General features: G+C 41.4%; 2 protein-coding genes across 8 annotated transcripts in view; one reads left to right on the forward strand and one right to left on the reverse strand.

The window, feature by feature from the left end:
- The window catches only part of USH1C (USH1 protein network component harmonin), a 52176-nt gene extending 38137 nt beyond the window's left edge, over window positions 1-14039 (reverse strand). For 4 of the 7 annotated variants that reach the window (XR_013984092.1, XR_013984093.1, XR_013984094.1 and 1 more), the window contains exons 1-4: window positions 13890-14039; window positions 6094-6161; window positions 2653-2796; window positions 1681-1819 (exon numbers count right to left, since the gene is read on the reverse strand). Coding sequence is in view for 4 of the 7 variants with exons in the window: in XM_080998979.1 (XP_080855105.1) it covers window positions 1681-1819; window positions 2653-2796; window positions 6094-6161; window positions 13890-13934 (396 nt within the window). In the remaining 3 variants the exon portion in view is untranslated. Of the gene's footprint in view, window positions 1-1680; window positions 1820-2652; window positions 2797-6093; window positions 6162-11962; window positions 12120-13889 lie in introns of those variants that run through there. The other 3 variants (XM_080998977.1, XM_080998976.1, XM_080998978.1) reach the window with 3 other exon arrangements.
- Window positions 14040-18950: 4911 nt separating this feature from the next.
- OTOG (otogelin) overlaps window positions 18951-24981 on the forward strand; it is a 96851-nt gene continuing 90820 nt past the window's right edge. The window contains exons 1-3 of the mRNA XM_080998498.1: window positions 18951-19051; window positions 19283-19346; window positions 20817-20871. Of these exons, the coding sequence (XP_080854624.1) occupies window positions 18994-19051; window positions 19283-19346; window positions 20817-20871 (177 nt within the window). The 5' untranslated portion in view covers window positions 18951-18993. The remainder of the gene's footprint in view (window positions 19052-19282; window positions 19347-20816; window positions 20872-24981) is intronic.

Genomic DNA, 24981 nt, shown 5'->3' on the forward strand with positions numbered 1-24981 from the left:
AGGGACTGAAAGCAAGGGGGCGGGGAACTAAAATAGAAAATTGTTTCATGCATTCCTTTGTTTTTACAGTCTGAAAAAGGGGGCCTTTTTTTATACTAACAAGTATACGGAGCAGAATCATGATGGTTTCAGATTTACTTTTTTAGTGTTTCCTTTACTTCTATTATTCATAATAATCTCCAGGCCTTTTTAGTTAACATAATCCCCAAAGATATGAGTACAGTATCTGTGAGAGCAACAAAATAGACAGATGAAATGCATGAAAAGGCTAAACTGTATCCATTTAGGAAAAAGAAGAAGGAGAAATCAGAAGAAAATAGGTCAATGCCACAAACGTTTCAGTTACGTATCTTGATTATACAGACACACATACACACTTTAAGTGGTGGAAAAACTACCTCATTTTCTCATAGTCAAGAGGATGGATCAAAATGGTATAGGAAAAAAAGGAGCCAGAAACATAATATTATGATAGAAGTTCATTATGCCTTTTCCCAGACTACATTTTTTTTCTAGCTTGGAAAATGTGTGGAGATTTAGTGAAATAATGCAGATGGGTGAAATTTCAGAAGCATTTGGCTTTATCATGAGACAGCAATTTAGAACAATGAGCAGCCTGTCAACTCCCCTTGTTCACTTGGTCTTAGAAAGTTTTAGAAAGTGTCTTGTACAGACTATTATGAAGGCACCTTAAGCTGATTCTTAACATCACATATCAACAAACCAAGGAAGGCAGAGCTACCTTTGCTGCAAATGAGATTCCTGGTTTGGAATAAATAGATATACTTTAATGAAGTCAAAATAGGAAAGTGTGGGATTTATTTGTTCATATATGCCCTTTGTCTAGGAATGGATTCACATTTTTCCCTCTCATGAGGTTCCCTTCTTATTCATCTGTTGGAAGATTTCTGAGTATGGGTTGGCTCATGATCTAAGCTTTTTTCAAACCATTCATGAAACAGGAATGCATGTGAATATCCATTATGAAGCGACAAACTTAGTTCACTGGTTTCAAAATGTGTCATGTCAGTTACAGAGGGCACATGGGTGTATAAATGCTAGTTTTCACCTTTAAAATATATGCAGGACTAATCCTTTTGTATATTAAAGTCACATTTTTATTATGTGTGTAGGTTTGTAATGGGTCCTATGCATGTTTTCTTGTTTGTCAGTGTATTAGTGCTCATAACATAGGTTCTTCCTACGGTCTTTATTGTCATAAATGGACCACTCCAATCCAGAACTTAATGTGAAGTAAGTTTGGAATATGAAGTGCAGAGCAGTGACTCAGGCATTCTGGTCCTGGTATACAGCAACAATATCATTGCTTCTAGAGTAATAGTTAATGGATATAAAGCCCATGAAGGGGTCAAATCTCACATCCTGGCAAAAAGGGCTTATAGTGATAAACAGTATTCTTACATTTTATTACTAGTGGACAGTATGGTGGGGTGCTCATGTCATTGCTGCTTACTGGGAGGTAGAGGCAGCAATGAGGCTGGCACAGTGCAAACACACCAGTAGAGCCAAAGTGGTCATGGTAGTGTGTTGCACTGCACCAGTCTTGCTGCCACCTCTCCCCTCCCCTTCTCAGGAAGCAGCAGCAACTCCACCAACTTGAATAATAGAATATATACATAAGATATTTTCTAGCTACACGAGACAGAATGTCCTTCTCACCTGAAGTCCAACATTGTCTGCTTGTCCACCTTTCATTAGCTGAGAAATAAAAAGGCCACAGGCAAATTCGACACCTCCTCTCACACTTATCCCAAGTCCTTCAGGATGCAAACGATCTAACCTCACCTCCTTCAGTTTTCTGCAAAAGTTGGAATAGGATAAACAGAATTTACAGTTGCTACTTAAACAGTCCCATATACCCATCTGCCATTCACTGGTGTTGATTTTCAAGGCTTCTGAAGAAGGTGGAGTGTGTTGTCCTATACTTTACTTTGTCAAATTACTTGTATTTGCATTGCATGCAACTAAGTCTTAGGGAGGGGAAGGCCACTTATATAGAGCAGTAGGAAGCAACTTCCAACTTTCATTAGCTCTCCTCCCTTACCCTGGCTGGGTACTCCAGACTCTTATAAGGATGCCACTCTCTCTCTTTTTTTTTTACTCTTACTCTTATAACATGTCTCAACAGATAGAAACTGGTATTGCTTTTAAAAATGATTTGCATTTCCATGTTAGAAAAGGCATCTGTTCAACTTCTGTCTGCTGTGCAGCTGTTAAAGACACAAGAGCCCCACTTAAAATATAAAAAATAATAATTCTAGTCTTGGTCTCCACAAACCAAAGACTGACAGCTCTTTAATCAGCAGGGCTCCTGGGCTCAAAGGGTAAGGACTTAGGGAGCACCTCTCCCTCCTGTTTATTATCAGGATGAGGGAGGAAGAAAAGGGGAAGAACTTCAGGAGGAGACCTGCTATGATTGATTAACTGATATTAACTTTCTGCTGCAGAAACAGAGGCATCCTGAAAAGAATTTTTTGGGGAGGGGAGCCACCTAAGGTTAGGCGAGGGCTGGGGCAAATAACTGATCAACATGCCTATGTATACTTGCTGAGTTCTTGAGTAAGAATTCATCAATTAGCAAAAAAGAAAAAAGTGTGCTCATATACAGAGAGGTACATTGATCAAACCTACCTGGATCGTTTAGGTGTTAACTGATCATACTCCACTTGATGTTTTAATGGGATGAGAGGGCGTATGGCCTCAAATAAGGGCAGCCGGCTTGGTTCATTGATTACATACTTCAGATCTCCCACCAACACTGGAAGATTCATGGATCTACAAAATGAAGTTGAAGAGGGTTATAAGGAAAATGCAATATTAACTACTGACAATGTACTTAACATATTGTGCTCTCTGGCTTTCATAAGGCTACCTTAAAACCCCTGCCCCCAAGAGTCATTCTTCTTCTGATTCTAATGTTAAATCCACTGATTTGATACATAAGACACCTCCATTTAAATGGAGTTCATGGAGTTAAAGTAAAATATGCTGCAGGGCCTATATTTGAAAGCTACATTGAGAGTAGTTAAAAGATCAGTATAGGCTGTTAGTCCAAATTTATGTGGATTACACAACCCCAATGCTACGTGATTATGCATTTGTCCAACATGCACAATACAAAACTGCACACTGTAGTTGTCTGTGCAGAGGACAAATGTTCACCATCTATAAGAAAACACTTGGAAATGAAATGGCCAGCATTCTGGAAAAAAATGCTATTCCTTGAACATTATGAAAAGGCTATATAACTTTAATCACAGTTTTATCTGAAGAGATGGGGGAAGGGCTCAGCGGTAATTATTTGCTTTGCATACAGAAGGTCCTACGTTCAAACCCTGACATCTTCAGAATGATCTGGGAGAGAACCCTGCATGAAATCCTAGAGAGCCACTGCCAGTCAGTGCAGGCTATACTGAGCTAGATGGGCCAATGGTCTTGCTTCCTACATTCCTATGCTTCCAATGGCTAGTGGTGCTGAAGATGGTGCTCACTATCTGTGGCCTGAACCTCTGCATGATTACCTAGTGTTCTGGAGAAGCCTGTGCATGTACAAGTTGTATACAGTGGTACCTCGGGTTACAGACGCTTCAGTTTACAGACTCCGCTAACCCAGAAATAGTACCTCGGGTTAAGAACTTTGCTTCAGGATGAGAACAGAAATCGTGTGGTGGCGGCGCAGTGGCAGCAGGAGGCCCCATTAGCTAAAGTGGTGTCTCAGGTTATGATCAGTTTCAGCTTAAGAACGGACCTCCAGAACGAATTAAGTTCTTAACCTGAGGCACCACTGTACACACAGGCATGTACAGTAGGCTTAGGAATATTTCAGACCTCTGGCTGTTGTCAAGGCACAGCATGGGGGTCCCTAATGTGATTCCCCTTCCCCTCTCCCCACAAAGCAAATGCATCCACAGAACGCCTGAAAGGCATCTGAACATATGGCATACACATTTTTTGTTATAACTGCCCCATTCCTATGGTACTGTGTACAAGTTCTTAAGTTCTATCACAAGCATGCTTATTCAAGAGTAAGCCCAATTGTATTTGACACAGCTAATCTTCAAGTGTTTAAGATTACATGCATACTGACATTTTAATGGGATTCCAGGATAATAACTTTATGAAAATAACAAAATTAATCTGTAGCCAGTCTGTTGACTTCAGCCGAGTTACTCTAGCCTAAAAAACGGCAGAACTCCATACCATCTGTTTGTGTTCTTTACATCAGTCATCACAAGATACTGGACACCCTAGTATGTCACTTGATGTACAAGTAACACATTATTAATGGCAATTAAATACACACCAGGGTAGGAAATACATCACCAAATATTAAAGGAAATGCCAAACTGAATGTGTTGTGATCTTTAAAAATATAAACAAATGTCTTTTTATTTTTCTAAGTTTGACAAATATTGCGTTCTCAGTGTTGGCCTTGGATTATATGGTTTTTATATTATGCCCCCCCCCCCAAATGTTAAATGCATATTTAAACCACCAATTTTTTATAGATATCCATGGCAAGCAGTTGTATGTTTAAATAAAAGCATTTGTCTGCTTTATGGCATAAGGTTTTCTGGATTAGAGTCCAGAACAACAGATATATGAAGTGGTCACACACACACGTCTCTCTCATGAGAACAGAAACACATAGTGGAAAACTGGCAATAGTACTGTGTCATAAAAGTTTCTACACTTAATACATATTAATGCAGAAACCATTTAGCATGGATGTGATCCATTCCTGACACAAATAATAAAACTATATATATTTACAGAATAACATAAACAAAAGCCCCAATAAGCTTATACTGTAAATTTTTACAGAAGCGGAAAGACGACAGAGGCAAGGGTAACGGGAATAATATGCACAAACACACTTACAGGTGCTCAGTGTTAGTTTCTGGAGGGGCACATGTGGAAATGAAATATTCATCTAGCAAAATGGATTTAGGGTATTTCTTTGAAATCTAAGGACCATAAAAAGTCATATACCTTTGTAACAATATTGTACATTTTATTTAAGTGTAAGCAACATTTCCCAGCTTTGGGGGTGATGGGGCGGGAAATATAAATGCTCGAGGTATCTGTTAGGTTTACAACTCCAGTGAAGTTTTAAATAATTAACTACGCTGAATTCTTCCTGATGTCATGAGCTGCAGGCAATGCTTTATGAATGGTGAAGCAATTAGACAGCGCGAACTGAAACCAAACCGGGTTTGTAGCCAAGGCTACACAAAACTCTGCTTTAACACAAAGAGCACATGGAAACCTGAAAAGTCTACATTTCATTCCATTATGATGCTATTAATTAAGTTATGCCCAGAAACGATAATGGCCAGAATCATTCACCTATGAAGAATGGAAAAATACTCTCATCTCCTCCAACAACAACAATATGGACCAGGTGAAAGTACAGTGTACAGATGAGACGCTGGGTGAAAATAGTATACAGTGGAAATGGAATTATATCAGAAACTATATTTGTATCTTGTTTGTACAGTATTGTTTTACAGTATTGTATTTAGAAAAACACAAGCGTATAGGACCAAAATGTTAGAAATTGCTGATGATCTCTGTGTTAAAATAACAAAGGATGCAATCCTATACAAGTTTACCTGGGAGCAAGTCCCATTGAATATAATGGGGATTACTTCTGAGTAGACACAAATAGGGTTGCACTGTAGTTGTTCAAATGTGACTAGAATACCAAAGGCTAAAATGCCAGAATCAAGCAAAGTTAAGAACTGGATCATATTATTAGCATTTTCAAATGTGCAGATGGCCTTTAGTTTCCTAATGACAATTATTTCAGAAATACATTTTATCAAACGTTCCTTTATTTCAACAGTTTGGAATAAGACTTTGGGAATAATTCAGGAACATTATAAAAAGTCTTGCTTATTCCTTAGTTGTGTGTTAAATGCAGAAGCTAAAAGGAAGTCTTAAATAGTTCCTCTGCCTATTTTTTTTTATAGGTTAAAGATGAGCAAACATTTCTACTGATATAACTTTCTTCCTACCAAATGCCAAACTGCCAGAAGTGTGAAATCTCAATATGAAGGAATAACTTACTCATGGTACATCCGCAACACATCATAGAGATAATCTTTCTCTGCTTCACTATCAATCAGCAGGTCAACCTGTAAAAATGATAATTTTATTGTAATACTCTGACCACAAACTGTGACAGCTGAATACACCCCAACTCATTAACCAAAATATAATAATTAAATATATTTCTTTCTGCTTACAGGAGGCTTCTTGCAAAGGCAGCAATATTTTTTAAGAATGTGAAATAAAAACTACACCGGTGGAATTTATTATCGTGCCAAAATCTAGTCATTTCATACCACAGAGTAGCATATTGATTCTCTTACCTGATAATGACTAAATTGCTGAATAAATATCTTCAGAAACCTTTTAGGCCATTCACTAATGTAGCACATGACTGAGCAACCAGAAACAATTCTACCAAAACCATCTAGATACCGAGTTCAATGGTTTTAAACTAGAAATGTCAGCATCCTTCTCATGAGGCTGTGCAGCAAACTACGTAGATTGCTCCTTGCAGCTCTGATATCTTGACAGAGGAGAGCTCGCTGCTAGAGTTATTCTTTCTTCACTGTCTGTCACAACATGTTCACTTAAACTGGTGTCAGGTTTCAAGACTTTAATTTTGCTAGCTGTTCAAAAATAAATAAAAGCACAGCACCCACATATTTTGTGGGAGAAGAAGTTACTTTTGGTAATCAGAAAGGACCACCACTGCCTGTGGCTTTCACATCGGTGAAAGTCAGTCATGTCTGTAAGAGCTATGGAGTTGCTACAAAGGCAGTAAAGAACATAGGAACATATGGTCTGACTCAGTATATCAGTCCATTTTTGCGAGTGTCATCTATTCTGATGGTGCAAAGGATCTCCCAGGTCTCAAGTAGGAAATGGAAAGGGCAACACCCCAAGGGGACTAGAAGCCAACAAACAAAACAAAACGAGAGACAAAGCCTGCTTGAAATGGAGAAACATATTAGAAGTTGTAATACATCCAATGCTCTTCAGAAGTAAAGACCAATAATTCCATTTATTGGGTTAATTTGTTCAAAGCATAGTGTCTCAAATTAGATACCTTGAGCATACTTTCAACTCCAAAGGCACATGCCTCCCTTGTCTTCTGAGACAGACGGGTGCCAACTGTATTTTCTAGTATGTTCTTTAACTTTGAGAATTTGTCTCCAAAGTTTCAGGCTCTCCCAACCCTGCTCTTTATAACTCTTCTAATTGGAGATGTTGAGGAATGAAGCTGGAAACTATGGCATACAGTCCATATCCTGTACTATTGGTTTATTCCTTAGAGCTAAAGAGAATGAAGGTTGCTTAGCCTACTTAAGCAACATGCAAAGTAACATTTGCAAAAAAAAATGGGGCATGATTCAGCCATGTACTGCAATCCCCAGAATATTTACTGAAGGAATTTCAATCCAGGTTTAGTTCTGGGTTTGGCATAGAGGAAGCCTTGGTAACCGTAGTAGATGACATTTGCCAGGAGAGAGACAAGTGGAATGTGATACTGTTGATTCTCCTTGATCTCTCTGTGACTTTTGGTGATACTGACCATGGGATCCTGCTGGAGCAACTCTGTCAGATGGGAGGTGGCAGCACCGTGACATGGTGGCTCCTCTTTTACCTTCAGAGTCAATTTCAGAAAGCTGCATTGGGAGATTTCTGGTTGGCTCCATAGCACTTGTGCTCTAGAGTCCCACAAAGTTCTATATTGTCCCTCATCTTTTTTAACATCTATACGAAGCTGTAGAGTGAGGTCATCAGAGGATTTTGAGTGAAGTGTCATCAGTATGTTAATGCCAGTTCTATTTTTCTCTATCATCTGAGTCATCTGAGGCTATGTGTGTGCTGGATTGATGCCTGGATACAGTAAAGAGCTGGATGAAGACCAATACACTGAAGCTGAATCCTGACAAGATGGAGGCAGTGTACAGAGTTGTACACCGTACATCTGGGAATTAGGTGTGCTACCCAGGTGGGGTTGCACTTCAATTGAAGGAATAGGTGCAGCACTGAAGCACAGGTGCTGGGCTGAAACAGGTGTTCATGGAAATTATATCCCTTGCATCCTTTGAACTGTATTAAGTTGTAGTCATGGAGTCAATGGGTTTCAGCCTCTAGCTGGATCCTGACCCCAAGCACTGCTGTGCAGGGGCATTGAAACATGGGATAGGACTTACTGTTGACAGCTGTTTATAGTGACCACAGCTGTCTTTTAGACTGAAAACACAAAATACAATGGTGAAGCTCCATGGCTGGAACTCCCTGTGTAACTGTGTTTTTCTTAAAGTTGCTGCCTATGACAATGAGTTTTTGATGGGGCTATGGCACAAGGAGGAGGGTCCTGTGGGTGCAGCCACCTTCCTAACACCTGCATTGATTGGATATAACCAAATGCTTGCAGCTGCCCTGTGCCCTAGATGCTCCTAATAAGGTCTAAGGAAGAACCATGTAAGCCCCATACAAAACTGCTGCAGCAATGCAAATGAACATCTGACAATACAAAAGGAAAATAATCTACAGTGCAGACACACCCTCCATGAACACTGTCAAACCATTTTCTTCGTCATTGTTTGTTTTTCCTCCCCCCCCCAATCTCTAGTGAACAAGCTGTTAGGATTCATGTGATCACTGAACTATGTATTCTAAATAGAAAGATGTACAAATGGGAAAGCCAAAACACCCATAAATATATGAGCAGAATATGTATAAGTTATTTAGTGACTTTTAATATGCAACAGTAAATTGAGCATTACTTGTAGAAGGGACATAAATTGTGCAATAATGTTCAATATGGCATCACTTGGCCTTTCCAGCAGCAGAGCACATGAAATAAGAACATAAATAATGATGACTAGATTTTGAAGTCCATGACTTGGATTGTAAGCTTCTCCTCTATTCATGTGGGTGTGGGAATTTCTACCCCACCCCACCCCAATCTTTAAACATCCCGTACAATATCCCACATCATTCCCAAGTATCTCCCGGGTTGCAGAGGGAAGGAGGCAGTAAGAAATTATCCTTCCATAAAATGTGAACTCTGTTCTGTTCATAAAATGAAAGTTAGGATCCAAGCGTATGTTCTAGACACAATAAAGGATGCTTACCCAGAATCAGGGGTGGGTTACAGTTGCAGTCCAGGAGAGCTCCCTGGGGTAGGGTGGGAAGAGCCCTGGCCATTGGTTTTGGCCAAGGTCAACTGCGGGGAATGATGGGAGTGCCCACCAACTATTCAATTCAAATTGGCCATGGGGGAGGGGTTGGAGCCTTGGTAGTGGACCAGACTGAGCAAGTCTTCACTCAGGTCTGCTGCACCAGCTTCCAAGGATTGGCAACCCATTTGGGCTTTTCTTCAGGCTATCACTGACAGAAGAACCACTGGAAACAATTTCCTTCCTTGCTGGGTGCAGAAGGAGTCTCCACAGCAGTGGAGCTCCTCTGCCAGGGAAGAGTCCCATCTGCTTTACCCTAACTCCCTCCGGCGGCACAGAACATGAGTTAGGATCGCACTGTTGTTCAGTTGCATTAAATGGGCCATTAGTTATCTGGCTGAAATTAACATGATCCACTTTGTATGTCTCAGAGGCTGGGATGGCTTATAGTACAGAGGTATTGGAACTGTGGTGAGAGTCTCTGATTGGTCTTAGGATGATTTATGAATAATATCATCATAAAAGGCCACAAGTACAAGGTACAAGACCATAAATATTATGTTAGGTACACAGGAGAGCAATATGTCTGCTGCAAACCAGTCCAACCCTTATAGTTAACAGATATGAATAACAATCATAGTTACAGAAGCAGAGATCCTTTATTAAAAGGTGCCAGAAATATTTTAACTTCACCTCACCATTCAATTTCACGATGGTGCTTCCCTATTTATCACAGTGGGAAGCAAATTAAGCCTAACATTTTGTTAGATAACTTACCGGTAGTTCTTAGCCATGAAAGGCAAAAGAGGAGAGAGGTTTTCTTTCTGCTAATGTAAAAAGCAGTCTTGAATTTGCTTATCTAGAAATAACGCCACTGAAGTAAATGGTAACTGGCAGTGAAATCTCATATGTGTCTGCTCATAAGTAATTCCCATTGATTTATTCCCAGGTAATTATTACAGGCTTATTTCTAGAGAAATGTGTTTATGAGCAGGTTGCAAAAAAAAGGCAAAGGCAGAGCCCAATAAGACACATAACTCGAAGTTAAGCTGTACAAATGCAATTTTAAAATGGAACTGGGTGGAACCTAAAAATGAGACTAAATCATCCTAGATGGTGAGTTTGGTACAGGCAGAAAAGGGGGGAAGATCAATGTTAGTGGGGATAGCTGGATGCTCTTCGTGATTATTTGTTTACTAGAAATATGCACAGATATAAGATATGGTTGGTATTGATTGTGGGTCCAAGAGTTGAGGAGGCAGCCTGTTGAGGATGGAGCTGCATTGCCTCTGAAGGCTCCTAGAGCCATTACTGTCACCTGAGGCTCAGGTAGATTCAGTGGAGAAGAGAGTTGATTAATAACATCTGGCCCTTCCTGGACTGCTGCATTGTCTGTTATTGGTTTTATTTCATTGTAATGGCTTTTATGTTGATATGCTGTATTTTAATACAATGTTGTGTACTGCCCACAGGACCTCTTGGTTGAAGAGCAGGTTGCAAATATAAAAATAATAATTACAATTATTTGGTGTATTCGTTCTATGGAAAATCCCTAAGAAGAGTGTGTACAAACATAAATTGCTCTTAGAAGTTAAGGGCATTCTGAACAAAACTGGAGTTTCATTTTCTCGCCCCCCACCCCCCATCAATGGTGTGTATTCAGCTAACTTTTACTTAGAATAGACCCATTAAAATTAATGGCCATGACTAATTTTGGTTCATTCATTTCAACAGGTCCAACAAAGTTAGTTAGACACAGCCCAATATATTTCCAGTATGATGCCTAAAAACGCTCTTACAGTGGAAATGAATTACTTCCCACTTCACTGAAACTGCCAAAGACCATTTTCATATCATTTTGCCTGCCAAATCACACATGAATCTTTTTTTGTTTCTTTGTTTTCTCAATGTGGTCAAAATTTGCTTAAAGAACAAGTGTTCGCCTACTTTTAGGTCAAGAATTTTTTCATTGCTGTTTGGCAGCTACCCGCTTTCACTTTTTTTTAAAGGGTAAGAACAAAAGAGCTATTATGCAATACACCTAGCCTTGCCAAGTCTCTTGGTCATTGACAAAGAAACACCAAAGAGAGAGGAGGAGGAGGAGACGGCAAAACTGTTTTTGGAGGGTATTCCTTTCCTGAGAAATTGCTCTGTGAGGTTTTCTAAAATGATGACGCACCCTTACATCTCTATATCTCTATGTATGTAGTGATGTTGATTATTGTTGTAAAGACTGCCCAGAAAGTTAAGAAACGGCAAGGTGAGCCCCTTGAACTTTCCATTGCCTTCAGCTCGCCTGCTTTGAGAGGCGCAGGGAAAGGCAGGTCTGGGTCGGTAGAAGAAAGATGGATGGCGAGAGAAGCCGGTTTGCTGGGCGCGCACATTGCGAGCAGCCCATGGCGAGCGTGGGCTCTGTTCCTTCCTGCCCAGAGGAATATTACCCTAATCCGCCACACACCTCGGGTCCCCTGGGAGAGAGAAGGGGGGAAAGAAACTTTCTTCTGCTGAGAGAAGCATGCCAGCCTCCCTTCCCCTCCCCCTGCTCCCCCCCCCGCCAGGTCCGAGTTAATTGACACCGAGAGTCCATAGTCCCAGCGCAATGCCCACGCTCCCTTCGCTGGCAGCGCCAGCAGCTTCTCTCGGTTACGAGGCGGAAAGTGAGGTTAGCGAGGAAGCCTGAGGACGCCGCAGGGATCGTAGGGCAGGCGGTGGGCCGAGCGCCCCTCTCTTACCTTGTGCCTGAATTCCCTGGCCACCTTCCGCTCCATGGCAATGGGGAGAGCGACCTTCGCTTGGGGAACCTTCGTCGGTGCGCGCACCCAGCCGATGCCGTTTCCTCCTGGTGCTGGGCGCAGGTTAGGACGCAGGACTCCGGCCGAGCGCTAGAGGGAGCAGCGCAGCCCTGCGGGAAGCGCCGGCCTGCGCAGCAGACGGGTTGTCCGAGGAAGAATGTTATTGGCAAGGAAGGCGCTTACCAGGTTGCCTCGCGCTGCCTCGACATTTTCTTGATGATCTCCTGCAGCCTCCCATGAATTTCAGTGAAAGGGGGACAACTCAGATCAGCTTCCATTGCATTTTATTTCTCGCAGATCTTATCTTTCTGCTATATACTACACTAGGGTTCGTCCAGGTAAAATTACGCACAATGAAACACTTTTTTCAGTCCCATTGATTTCGACGGAAGAGAGTTGCACAACTGCTAATTAATTCTTCCAGTGAAATGAGACTTCAAGGTCGTAAGCCTATTTATCTGGCAGTAAGTTCCTATGGTATCAATAGGACTTTCTTTTGGATAGGATTGCACTATTGCTTAACTTTCACACACAGTGTCTCATGAGTTTTGGCACTTGGAAGTCTCCCTTATAAGCGTTCTGTGCTGCAACTTAGGGTAGGATCCCAAAGATCCACATCAGGAACTGCAAGTGGAAGGGGAAATTCTCACCCCAGAGCACACGTGGACTCTTTGGGTCCAAGATGGTCAAAATTTCACTTAGTTATAGACCCTCTGAATGCAGGCAGATGTAATACATTTTGTAGAATATATGGTTTGAACACAATCTTGCCATTCTCAGCTTTGCAACTTTGGTTTGAACACAATTTTGCCATTCTCAACTTTGCAACTTTGTCAGTAGCAGAATGATCTTGCATAGAAACAGTTTTTCAAGTTATTTCACCTGAAAATGAATCAGCCACAGTTTTGAACACTCCCCTCACTCCGAAAGGATCCCATCAAGCTACAGAACCTTCCTTTTCCTTCTCCTCTTCCAGCCCATCCAGGAAAGGTCTATGTAGCAGATGCATTCCATAACTCCACCTTCTCCTACACTTTCCATTCTTCATTCTTTCCGTCTAGGTCACAGGCACAGTCTGTAGCATTCACTAGCTTCATTCCATGCACAGAAACTGTGACAATGGTACTGCTGTACTTTCAGACCAAGAGAGTGAATAACATGCTGCCATTAGAAATTATTCTAAATCCTTCCAGGTTGCGATGCCAAATTGCATGTGCTTTAGCCAATTCTATTTCCTTATTCAGACTGAGGTGATGCCCTCGGAGCCTTGTCAACTGAAATGAAACCACCTCATGGTGAAAGCTATGAGAATAGCAAATACAAATAAGACAAAAACCTGCAAATAACTCAAAATATTTAGTCCAATTATCCTTGATTTGTTTTTATTTTTAAGTACAATCTAAATTAAAATATCCTTGCAAGGTTTTTTAGACTTGTCATCTGTAGAAGGTGATAGGAGCCAAAGCAAAAACAAAAAGTACTTTGTGATGTCTTGGAACTCCAAACATTTTTTAAAATCCTACAGAGAGGTACCTAATAAACGCAAAAGTAATGTTTCTGGACAATTCAGCTAAACACCTGTGTGAGCAGAAGCCAGCATAGTTAGTCCCAGTAGTGCAATGGACTTTTCCCTCTCTCACCTGGTGCCCCTGTGCCCTCCAAATCATATTGGGGGAATTAGGAGAACCCCCAGAACAGTACATGGAGGGAGGAGAGGGGAAATAATACCATCTGGAAAGCAGATCGTAGTATCACAATGTTGACTTTCCCCCTCTAAGTATAATGCCAAGGTTGGAAGGGGAGAAAATGAAGAAGAAGAAAGAGACCAGTTACTTGTTGGAAGTGTTGGGAATGGGATGCAACTCACCTTGTGTTGAAGGCTGGTAGGTTTGCAGGAAGAGAAAGTAGGCATAGGATGTAGGGCAGATCCTAGAGCTTGAACTAAGTTTTGCAAATTGCAGGAAGGCTGTCTGAGGAACTGAGGTGGATAGTGGTCATGAGATATGAAGTTCTAAACCTAACAGACAAAATAGAAAGTGACAAATCACTGGTTTTGGGTGGCATCCACCACAGTGACTCAAAAGTGCAATTGCTGATTTTCTAACAAAAATATGTAACTTGTCCCTCAGATCAGCTTCCATACCCGAGGACTGGAAAATAGCAAGTGTAACATTTTTATTTTTATTTTTGAGGATTTAGGGAAAACCGTGGACATTTCAAGCCTGTTAGCTTAATATCTGTGTCCAGTTCTGGGCACCACAGTTCAAGAAGGACACTAACAAACTGGAACGTGTCCAGAGGAGGGCAACCAAAATGGTCAAAGGCCTGGAAATGATGCCTTATGAGGAACGGCTAAGGGAGCTGGGCATGTTTAGCCTGGAGAAGAGGAGGTTAAGGGGTGATATGATAGCCATGTTCAAATATATAAAAGGATGTCACATAGAGGAGGGAGAAAGGTTGTTTTCTGCTGCTCCAGAGAAGCGGACACGGAGCAATGGATCCAAACTACAAGAAAGAAGATTCCACCTAAACATTAGGAAGAACTTCCTGACAGTAAGAGCTGTTGGACAGTGGAATTTGCTGCCAAGGAGTGTGGTGGAGTCTCCTTCTTTGGAGGTCTTTAAGCAGAGGCTTGACAACCATATGTCAGGAGTGCTCTGATGGTGTTTCCTGCTTGGCAGGGGGTTGGACTCGATGGCCCTTGTGGTCTCTTCCAACTCTATGATTCTATCCTGAAAAAACTGGTAGAAAGTATTGTTAAAAGATAAAATAAACAAGCATATAGGACTTGGTATGAGCTTTCGTGTGCAAGCACACTTCTTCAGATACACTGAAACAGAAGTTGCCAGATCCTTCTATATAGTGAGAAGGTGGGGAGGGGTATTACTCAGAAGGGTGGTGGGAATTGGAGATTGGCAGATAGCTGAGATGAGCCTGCTGACGACTCTTAACGACTGTAATAGGTCTTACAGGAAAAGGCAAGGGGTGCCTTTTCCTGTAAGACCTATTACAGTCGTTAAGAGTCGTCAGCAGGCTCATCTCAGCTATCTGCCAATCTCCAATTCCCACCACCCTTCTGAGTAATACCCCTCCCCACCTTCTCACTATATAGAAGGATCTGGCAACTTCTGTTTCAGTGTATCTGAAGAAGTGTGCTTGCACACGAAAGCTCATACCAAGAACTAACTTAGTTGGTCTTAAAGGTGCTACTGGAAGGATTTTTTTATTTTGACTATGGCAGACCAACACGGCTACCTATCTGTAACTGGAAGCATATAGGAGTAAGCCTTACTACTGCAGATCCAGCATGGCTTTGGCAAGGGCAAGTCCTATCAACAAGCAAATAGATAGAGGTGATCTGGTTGACACAGTGTACTTGAACTTTAAAAAACGCTTTTGACAAAGTACCTCACCCAAGACTTTGAGTAAGCTTAACAGTAATGGAATAAGAAAAGAGGTTTGTTTGTGTACCAGGAATTGGTTAAGAAGGAGGAATCAGATGGAAGGAATAAATGGACAGTTCTCTGAATTTCTACTTAGAAATGTGGTGCAATCAGTGTATACCCAAATGGGTAACATATTTTCAGGCCATTCAGAAAGTTAACTTTGCTATATATAATCTCTGGGACACACTGATAACTAGAGAAGACAGAAAATTGGGTACATTTGAAAACAGAGGCCATCAAAGCAAGCGAAGTTTACATGGAACTGAGTGTTTATTTGTGGACGTTCTGCTGTCACTTGAAGCTTATATTTGTGGGTGTTTTCTAGTCTAGGTTTTCACCCATCTAAGTTAGGAGAAGCAAGCTTTATATTTTAGTTTTATTCATTACTTGTATGAGTGATTCCTGCAAAATATTGTTTGGAAATATTCCCTTTAAAGAAAAGTCATATATTGTATTTTAGTGTGTGTGTGTGTGTGTGTGTGTGTGTGTGTAAATTAGCAGCTTATTAATTGTACCAAGTAGTCCTGTATGGGGTGCTATTAAAGCACAATATACAGTGGTACCTCGGGTTAAGTACTTAATTCGTTCCAGAGGTCCGTTCTTAACCTGAAGCACCACTTTAGCTAATGGGGCCTCCTGCTGCTGCCGCGCTGCTGGAGCATGATTTCTTTTCTCATCCTGAAGCAAAGTTCTTAACCCGAGGTAATATTTCTGGGTTAGCGGAGTCTGTAACCTGAAGCGTATGTAACCTGAGGTACCACTGTAATAGCAGAAGAATGGTACTGGCATTTAAATCTCAGTGTACATAATATTGAAGACAGACTTGGAGTAATTGTCGTAGTCTGCCATGGTAATATATTTCCCTGTACTTCAGGAACACAAATAAACTTGCCCAGCAAGAGGCAATTTGTGCACAAAAGCAGATCTCAGTGTGCAGATTTGATTTATAGATCTTGCCTATTCTCCCCCTCCCCTGATGATTTCATTATTGTGCAAGGAAGTGAAATAATCTCTGTGTTCTTGTCTGAGACAAGCAGCATCTCCATATGTAATTTCTCAGCCAGAAGATCAGTCGAAGGAAGATGCAAATCTCTACTCTCCAGACAGAAACCTGGTTTCAGGAAAATAGATTTTTCCTAGTTGTCAATCCATGACATATTGTTGCTGGGAAAGTGCAGTCCACACAGTACCTGCTAGCTGCTCTAGAAGTACTGGCATTTGTCCTCCCTCTGCATTCACTCTGAGAGGTTAGATGCTAACTCAATAGACATGTAAATATCAACTGTTGGTGAGAATTTGGTCACCCAGGTTTGAAAATCAGGACTTCTGCTGTGTATCTGCTATGTTTCTGTTATGGTGCAAATGCAGCATAAGAAGCTAAATGTTTCAGGGTGCTGAAATAAACAGAGGGGGGAAATTAGAAGGCACCCTTTTTTCATTTTGTGCTTACAGAAGGACCGAGTTTTGGTGAAGACGTCATTGCGGTTTCATCATTCCTACTGAAATGAATCACTTGTTACAGCTGGAAATACAATACTTGGGGACTAATTACAAAGACGGGAATGAGATCTTTTTAATTACTTGCTGTTAACAGACTTCCTAAAGCAGTCAGAAAAGGGACTCTTTTCATCTGAGACAATTTCTCACCTGGCAATGGAAGCTTTTAAAGCTTCTGTTATGAGATAGCTGAAGGATGAAGGAAGGGAGACAGGGGTGAGAGAAAGTATAGCAGATGGCAGAGGGAGGAGGCAGGGAAGAAGATAATACTACAAAGGAATGAAAGAGGAGAAAGTGCACACACAGAATGGCAAAAAGCTAGAAATAAAAGGAGTACCTTCATTTAAATAATGTGAGGAAGTGAATAACACAGAAATATTTAATGATTATACTTTGTAATAAAAATGAGCTGTATCAGGGGCTATCCAAACTGACATTTACAAAGTCTGGAGATTAAGAGGCTTGCATATTTCATTTTAAAAATATGGGAAGGAAATCTGTTATTGTGGCACACCTTAAACAGGACTATGCCTTCTTGGCTCATGCTCAGGCTGGTGCTTGGAATTCTCAATTTGCCACCAAACACTTTTTAGTTAAAATGCATCTAGCTATGGGAGATATGTTTCATGCACACTGTGCATGTCATTACAACCTAATTAAACCAACAAATTTACATGTATCCAGTTTTCCAATGTGTGTTGCATATGGAGAAACAGTCATTGGCCTTTGTGGCTATATATTTTTTAGGTTATAACCATTTTAAGTTGCCTATTTTATGTATGGAATAGATCTGTATCACATTTACAGGCTCCCATGACTCCTTTGTTCCCATTCTACAATACCAATGCCCTCTGCATTTACATGTGGCACATGTGAATCGCCCTGAGACCTCCGGGTATAGGGCGGTATATAAATTCAACAAAAAATATAAAATAAAATAAATAACAAAAAAGAGGCTCCAAGGTCCACTCAGCAGCTTTATCCTACTCAGATGTAAGATCAATCAACATAAATAAACTTTTAAATTTTTTTTTATACATAAAGGTAATTTTTGTATGCACTACTGTGGCCTGTGTTTTGCTAGCCCAAAATGGAAAACAAGCAAGGTCCCAACTCAAGAAGAATGGCAACCTAAACTGATGGAATATGTGCAGCTTGTGGACCTAACACATAGAATAAAAGAACAAAAAGAACATTTGTTTATTTCCCCCCGTAAATAATTTTTAGAAGAGCATATGTTAAAAGATTGGAAAATGTTTACTGAATATATGGGGGGGCTGTGTACACTTGAAAACGTTGGCAGCATTAAGAGAAGTTTTGAGGATGTGATAATGAAATACTTAATGGTTTGGTTTCTGTAAAATGTGCAGGGATTTATGTTATGCAAAATGAATCATGGAAAGAGGAGGAAAGCTGTTGGTATTTAAGGTTGTTTAAATGAATATCCTAAATTGTAAAACTATATATATATGACGCAAGATCCATCAACAAAGCATCTTTATAGGCTGCCACCCAATGCATATTTCCTTTGAGTAGGTCTCAGAATAAAGAGTCTGCGGGATCAGCCTAAAAGGTGCGTGCCCTACATTCACACGCGCCCAACGGGGTGTTGTGTGGGCCTCCTCTTTCTGAGCCCGCCACGGGCGAATCAACCCGAGCGAGGGCATTTCCGAGTCCCCAGCCGAGCTTCCCACTGCGGGTCGTCGCCTCGCTCCCATTTCTTCCAGGAGGCCTGAGCTGCGCTCCCTATGGAAGGGGCAGGGGAACGGCGCCTCCTCCTGAGGGGCCGACATTATGCTAATCAGTGAGGGGAGGCGTCCCCCCAGCGCCGAGCGGCGGCGGAGAGCTGCGTTTGGAACGAGAACAAGGCGAAGCGAGCCGGCCGGGGTGGGTCCACCCCTTGCCGTCCACACTTGCCCAGCGGCGGGGCGCGGAGATGCTGGCCACCAGGCGCGGCGGGTAAGGGGAGCGCTCGCCTTCCCTCAGCCTCGGCTCCACCTCAGAGAGCTCGCCGCTCGCTGCGTCCCGATGGAGCCGCGCTTCAGGCGCGCGAAAGGGATGCTGGTGTACGTCTGGGTACCTCAGGGTGAGTGTCAGAAAGCGCGCGGTTTCTGTAAGGCGGGAGGTGTCGTTGTCGTCGGTTCCTTTCAAACGGGTGGGTGGGGGAGGGGATTATTTTCAGTCTTATTATTATTACTACTACTACCTAGGCGCCGTAAAGGGGCTCCCGGCGCCGCCTTGGTTTGTGGGCGCCAAGGGCACTCTGGGCAGCCTCGCGCCTTCCCAGCCTCCTCTCAGCTCGCCTCCTCTTTTGCAGCGCTGTTGGCGTGGAGCGTGGCTGCGCAGCTGTCTCCGAGGAGCGCGGCTCCCGGCCAGGCGAGGTAAGTAAGGGGCGTGAGGGGCGCGCGGCGTGGCCCACCTGCCCTTCTACCTGCGCGCGGCCCGGAGCGAGCTTGGGAAAGTGGGCTCGCCTTTCCGTACCTTCCCAGCTCCAAAGCAGGCAGAAAAGCGGGGCGCTCGTCAGGGAAGCTTACCGGTACCTTAACTGGCATCTCAACTTCAGACACGGGACGGTTCCTGTCTCTTTAATAGAACGAGAGGAAAATTCCACCGGTGCTTCGCTCACCTCAGTGTGGTGGGAAAAGCTGCACCTGGGGGGGGGGGGAATCTTCCCCTCCTGTGCTTTGATTTGACTCTTAAAGGGACAGGGGCTCTTTCGGAGCCGACTCTGGGCGACCATTACCAGACCTGGGCTGAGAAAGGAATGGTGGTTTAAACTGGGAATGGAATCCAAAAGCTTTGCTGGAATGTGCTGTGCGTTCTGACAAGGTGTGAGAGTGAGCTGTGGGAGAATCAAAATCTGCCTCCAGAGGCAGATCTTTGTTAGTTCCCTGCAGCAAAAGCAACAAAGAGTGATGTTGTTACCTTTAGAAACGTAACAGATTTATTGCGGTCTAAGATTTCATGGGCTAAAGCCGCTCAATCATTTAATGAAGCGGTCCCTAGTTAACAGAACATGCTGTGCTACCAAAAATAAAATAAAAACGTCTTTAAGGTGACACAAGACTCATAATCAGAATTTGGTAATATATGAAATTTAAATGTGCTTCTGGCACAGAGCTTGCTTGCCTCTTCAGTTAATCACCTGGGGGAGCAGATTTTCTTATATTCCTGTGTCAAATATCTTAGGCAGGTTATGGAATTCTTTCCTCTATTTCCCCTTGCTTGCAGAAGAATTATGGAGATATAATTAAATGGGCATAAACATAAATAAATGGAAGCATTTCTGCATGAAAGGCTTCTGGATTACACCGTTTATTTCCCTTACTGTAAGAAATGAGTTTAGTTGCTGGAAGTACATATGAGGCCACAGAGAATGGGGAATAACTCTTCCTGGCTATATTCACACTAGCATCTTTATTGATACAATTTAAAATGTACTAAGTGCTCGCAATCTGCAACTTGTTGATTCTTAATGTTTTACAGACTCACGAGGGATGGATTGATTTATCTGAGGAGAAATTAAGGATTTGCGGCTTTCATTTTAAGGTGGAAGGGAGTAATTAGGGAAAGGAGACTTGCATATAAGAGAGGAGCTGGTGTGTTTTTGTTGGTCAGGAGCTAATCAAAGCAACCAGAGACAGAGTAGAAACACACCCTCTCGGAAAAACCAAGAGTCAGAGGAAACCCTTTAAGCCCACTTTGCCTGATATTCGCTCCAAAGGAAACTGGCAGTTCAACCTGGGGCCCTCAGTCTGAGAAGAGGTGCAGCTTTCCTGAGTTCTGCATGAGTAAGAAAGGTGCAGATTACCTCTGCTAAACAAACCCAGCCTTGTTCTTTTTCCGCCTAGGAACGGCAGCAGTGCAGTACTTCGGAAAGGAGATCCTAGTGCCCTGGGAGAGCTGGTAAGGCAAGGGCACCCACTCACCTGATGGGAGCTGTTTTTTTCTGTGTTTGAAAGGTTGGAGTGCTGGGAGGAGAAGTTCACAGGATGGCTCAACCATGCATCCAACAAATTATAGTGTGCGGGGTAGGGGATGGGGATGGGTGTTCCAGTTACTGTGAATGTTTTCTTTCAGCCATTTGGCACTGTGTTGTCCAGCTGCTGAACGGGATACATTTCCTTATGTCCTTCCATTTTCTAGCAGTATTGAGAAAATGACTTGGTTTGCAAACAGCTTTAATGAAAGGGTTTGCTTTCAGCAATAGCCGTGTTTGCTCTGAGAATGTTTTGCCTTGGTTCTTTTACTGAAATAACATGCAAGAATAGTTAGACAATTACACTCTTGGCTTTAAGTAGAATGTTGCCTTGCTATACATATTATAATTGAAGAAGGGTATTGAAACGTTTTGATGAGCTTTTGATATTAATGACTCAGGCTGGTGGATTCTTGACTATAGTTGTAATATGAGTCAGTAAAGCTGAGGTTTACTACTTTGGTCACTGAAAGTGACCTATTAATACGTAAAAACCTATATAGAAACTTACCCATTTTTATTTACTAGAGGAACTTCAGTTATCCAACGCTAGAGGTAGGGGAGAAACCCCACTCAAATTTCCAAATGCATTTGAATAGTTATTTTATATCTGGGCAGAAATCCATGAAAACATTGAAATGAATAAATGATATGCTTGGATTTGTAAAGAAAAATGCTTATTTTGTAACACTACCTTTATAACATCAATTTTGTCAGGCTTTATATTATTATTTTATTAGACTGGTAACAATGAATCAAAATACGTAGGTATATCATTCTGTTGTTTATAAGCATATTGCTCTGGATACCTTTCAGTAAATTTTAAGTAATTCTAACTGTTGTACCTGGATTATGAAAGCATTATAATAGACAGGGATAATATCACTTTATTTCTGTAGATAAAATAAGCTGAAACAAAACCAAAATAAATCACGAGGCTAAATTATGAGAAACAATTATTACATTAACATATTATGTTGCTGATAAGGTCTATTATAATTTAAATTAAATAATTTAAATTAATGTTTATTTTTGTTGACAAAAACTAGCTTATTCAACATTTAAGCCTGATTCCTATTAATAATTCTTAAGGATCTGATACTGTTAAATGCAAGTTGTTCTTAGTTCTGTCAAAGTCAAGTGCTTATGAACTGCTTACATTTTGTAATGTTCAGTCTTGTGTTTGAGTCCTATAAAATCAATACTTTTCTTCATTTTTTTCAAAAAAGATTTTGAATTTTAATAATGACAAATGTTATAGAAAAAATAAAGAAAAAATATTTGTAAAAGCAATAAAGTTGTTACAATTGCTAATGAATAGGATGCAGTTCTATAATTTATTGAGTCAATAATAAAACACACCAAGTAGAAAAGGATGCATGTCTATAATTAGTTTTTATTTAGTACAGTACAAAATTACTTTTTATCTTCTTTTTTAAGTAAAATCTTGTAATGATTTTCCTTTGGGCTGTCAAACCATTTGTAATTATTTCATTTGTAATTTAATTTCTTTAAAAGACATGGCAGTTGATATAGTTCTGGTGTATAATTATAAAGTATATTTCCCCTTCATTCTTTTTTGTGGTTTTTATTTTCTGAATGGGGAAAGAAGTTAGTCACTTCAGATTTTCACTTTGTACAGCTTAATTAGGCTCTTCAAAATGAGTCCGTTTCTTGATCTTGTTTTCCTCCACTTGTTGTTTCTGGAGAGGTTTTGCAGAGAGAAAATATTTCTGCACAATCACAATAATTAAATCAACTGCTGATAAGGCCAAAGTTTTGCTTTTATGAAAAGCATCCAGGGAATGATAACAACCATTCAGTTGCCGCTTTTCAAGCTGTTGATCCTTAATCCCTCACTCCAAACAATTCTAACTTGAAAATAAATATTTGGCAGATAGTAATAATAATAATAATAATAAATTTTATTTATATCCCGCCCTCCCCAGCCGAAGCCGGGCTCACGGCGGCTAACAACAATCCAACATTCTAAATGTAACTGAAATGGGAACATCATCAGATTGGGTAATTTAAGACCATATTAATGGAACTGAAGTAGTTAAACTCAGGAGAGGAGGGTAAACCAAGAGTAGATAATCTCATCAGCACCCATTGAAACACTGCTGATGCTCACCAGTTGAATTGAACCAGTGACAACACCCAGACACAGAATGCACCAGTGAACTCAGGTCATTGGGGACACACTGCATCAAACACTTCTCTGCATCAAACACACTCTGCAGTGCTAAAGTGCCCTCACTCCATCAGCTCTAGTGCCTCAGCCAGCAATGATCCTCCATTGCAAGTCTTCAGATATCCCTTCAGGCAGGTGCTATTGTTTTGGAGTGCAACACACAGACTGAAAAAGGAAGGGCACACAACATAGTACCCACAGAGATCGCACATGCAGCCTTTTTGGGACAAGAATTCAAGACGTATCCCAGGACAGAAAGATTCTTGCCAAGCAGCCAAGGGGAGAGGCCAGGACACACAAGCCATAGAGCAGGCATCCCCAACCTTCAGCCCTCCAGATGTTTTGGATTACAATTCCCATCATTCCTGTCCTATTAGCTAGGGATCATGGGAGTTGTAGGCCAAAACATCTGGAGGGCTGCAAGTTGGGGGTGCCTGCCATAGAGGCACACTGACAGCAGCAACCTCCCATGGTTCACTGCATATAGCATGGCAATGGAAAGCAAGAAACAGGAGTTCGAGACTCATCAAGGAAAGGGGATGATGAATTAAGCTTTTGTTTATGAGCACATATGCAATCATGGAAGGGGGAAAATAAAGGGAACTTATTGCATTCAACCCATAATACAAACATCACTGAGCAGTTCTTAATCAATTTGACCAAAGCAACGGATAGGAATTGGACACAACATGGAGCATTGGGTCTTTCCCCATCCCTATGTGGTTAAGTTACATTGCTGGTTGTTACTTTGTCCCCCCCCCCCCCGCTGTTTTAATGTTTTATGACTGGTTTATTGCATTTATTTTTGCTGTTGGTTGAATTGTTATGTTGATGTTTTGACTTAGTTTATTGGGATTCACTGAGGAGAGATGGATATAAATATTTTAAATAAACAAGTAAATATTCACAGCACTTGTTGCAATACTCTTTGCTCCCTTCCCCTGGTGGCTCCAGCATTTCAAGTCGGGTTTTGCCAACTGGGTCCTAGATCGTAGTTCATTTGCTTTGTGTCAGATCCATCTCCTTGGGAAGTAGGGAGAGGGGATTGAAGGTAAAGTTGAGGTGAGGCATTTGGTTATTAGTCTTTGTGCAAACAACTGCATGGAATATTTATTTATACATTTATTTGTAAAACTTATACCCTGGTCTTCCAATGCATTTACTACTTGCCTTGCATAGTTTAGTTTAAAACTGTTGCAAAATAAACATTTACATAAAACAGATAGCAGCATAAAATCAGAATGGGTTTAGCAGACAAAAACGTTCTAAAAGAGTGTAGATGGGCTAATATTTTAAAAGTCCATGTTATTTGAGGCTGTTGGCCTCATCACTTGAAGGTTGTGAGCTGATGATACTGAAAATGTGTGTGCTGTTGAATATTGCTGGTGTCATTAGAGCCACATTATGGACCCCAAGTCTAGTGCCCTAGCAGCAACATGTAGTGGTGTGCTAGGAAGCAGAACAACGTGGTGTCTGGCTTAATTTCTGAAATTTCCACCCTAGGTAAAGAGTGAGTGCAAGCTCACTCTATCAGCCACCACTTGGGGGTGGTGAGGGCACCACAGCAGTGAGAAGGTGGGCCAGGGGACTTGGTCCAACCTCTTATTGCTTCAGGGCCTTATTGGCTCTGAGTCCCCAAAGCTAGAACTAATTGGCTGAACTTGCTGCTGCTCTTGTCCTGCTGTGGAAATGATTTAAACTAAAATGGTGGGCAGATGGAGGCTTGGTACATGTTTTGGTATTCAGCTATAGTGGCCTTCTCAGCCATCTGGGGAAGAAGGAAGAAGAGTACTGTTGCTGCTCAGCTGGGCTGATGGTAGGGTTGCCATATTGCCCAGTGGGT

Source organism: Podarcis pityusensis, assembly GCF_964106645.2.
Source record: "Podarcis pityusensis genome assembly, chromosome: 1".
NCBI classification, from domain to species: domain Eukaryota; kingdom Metazoa; phylum Chordata; class Lepidosauria; order Squamata; family Lacertidae; genus Podarcis; species Podarcis pityusensis.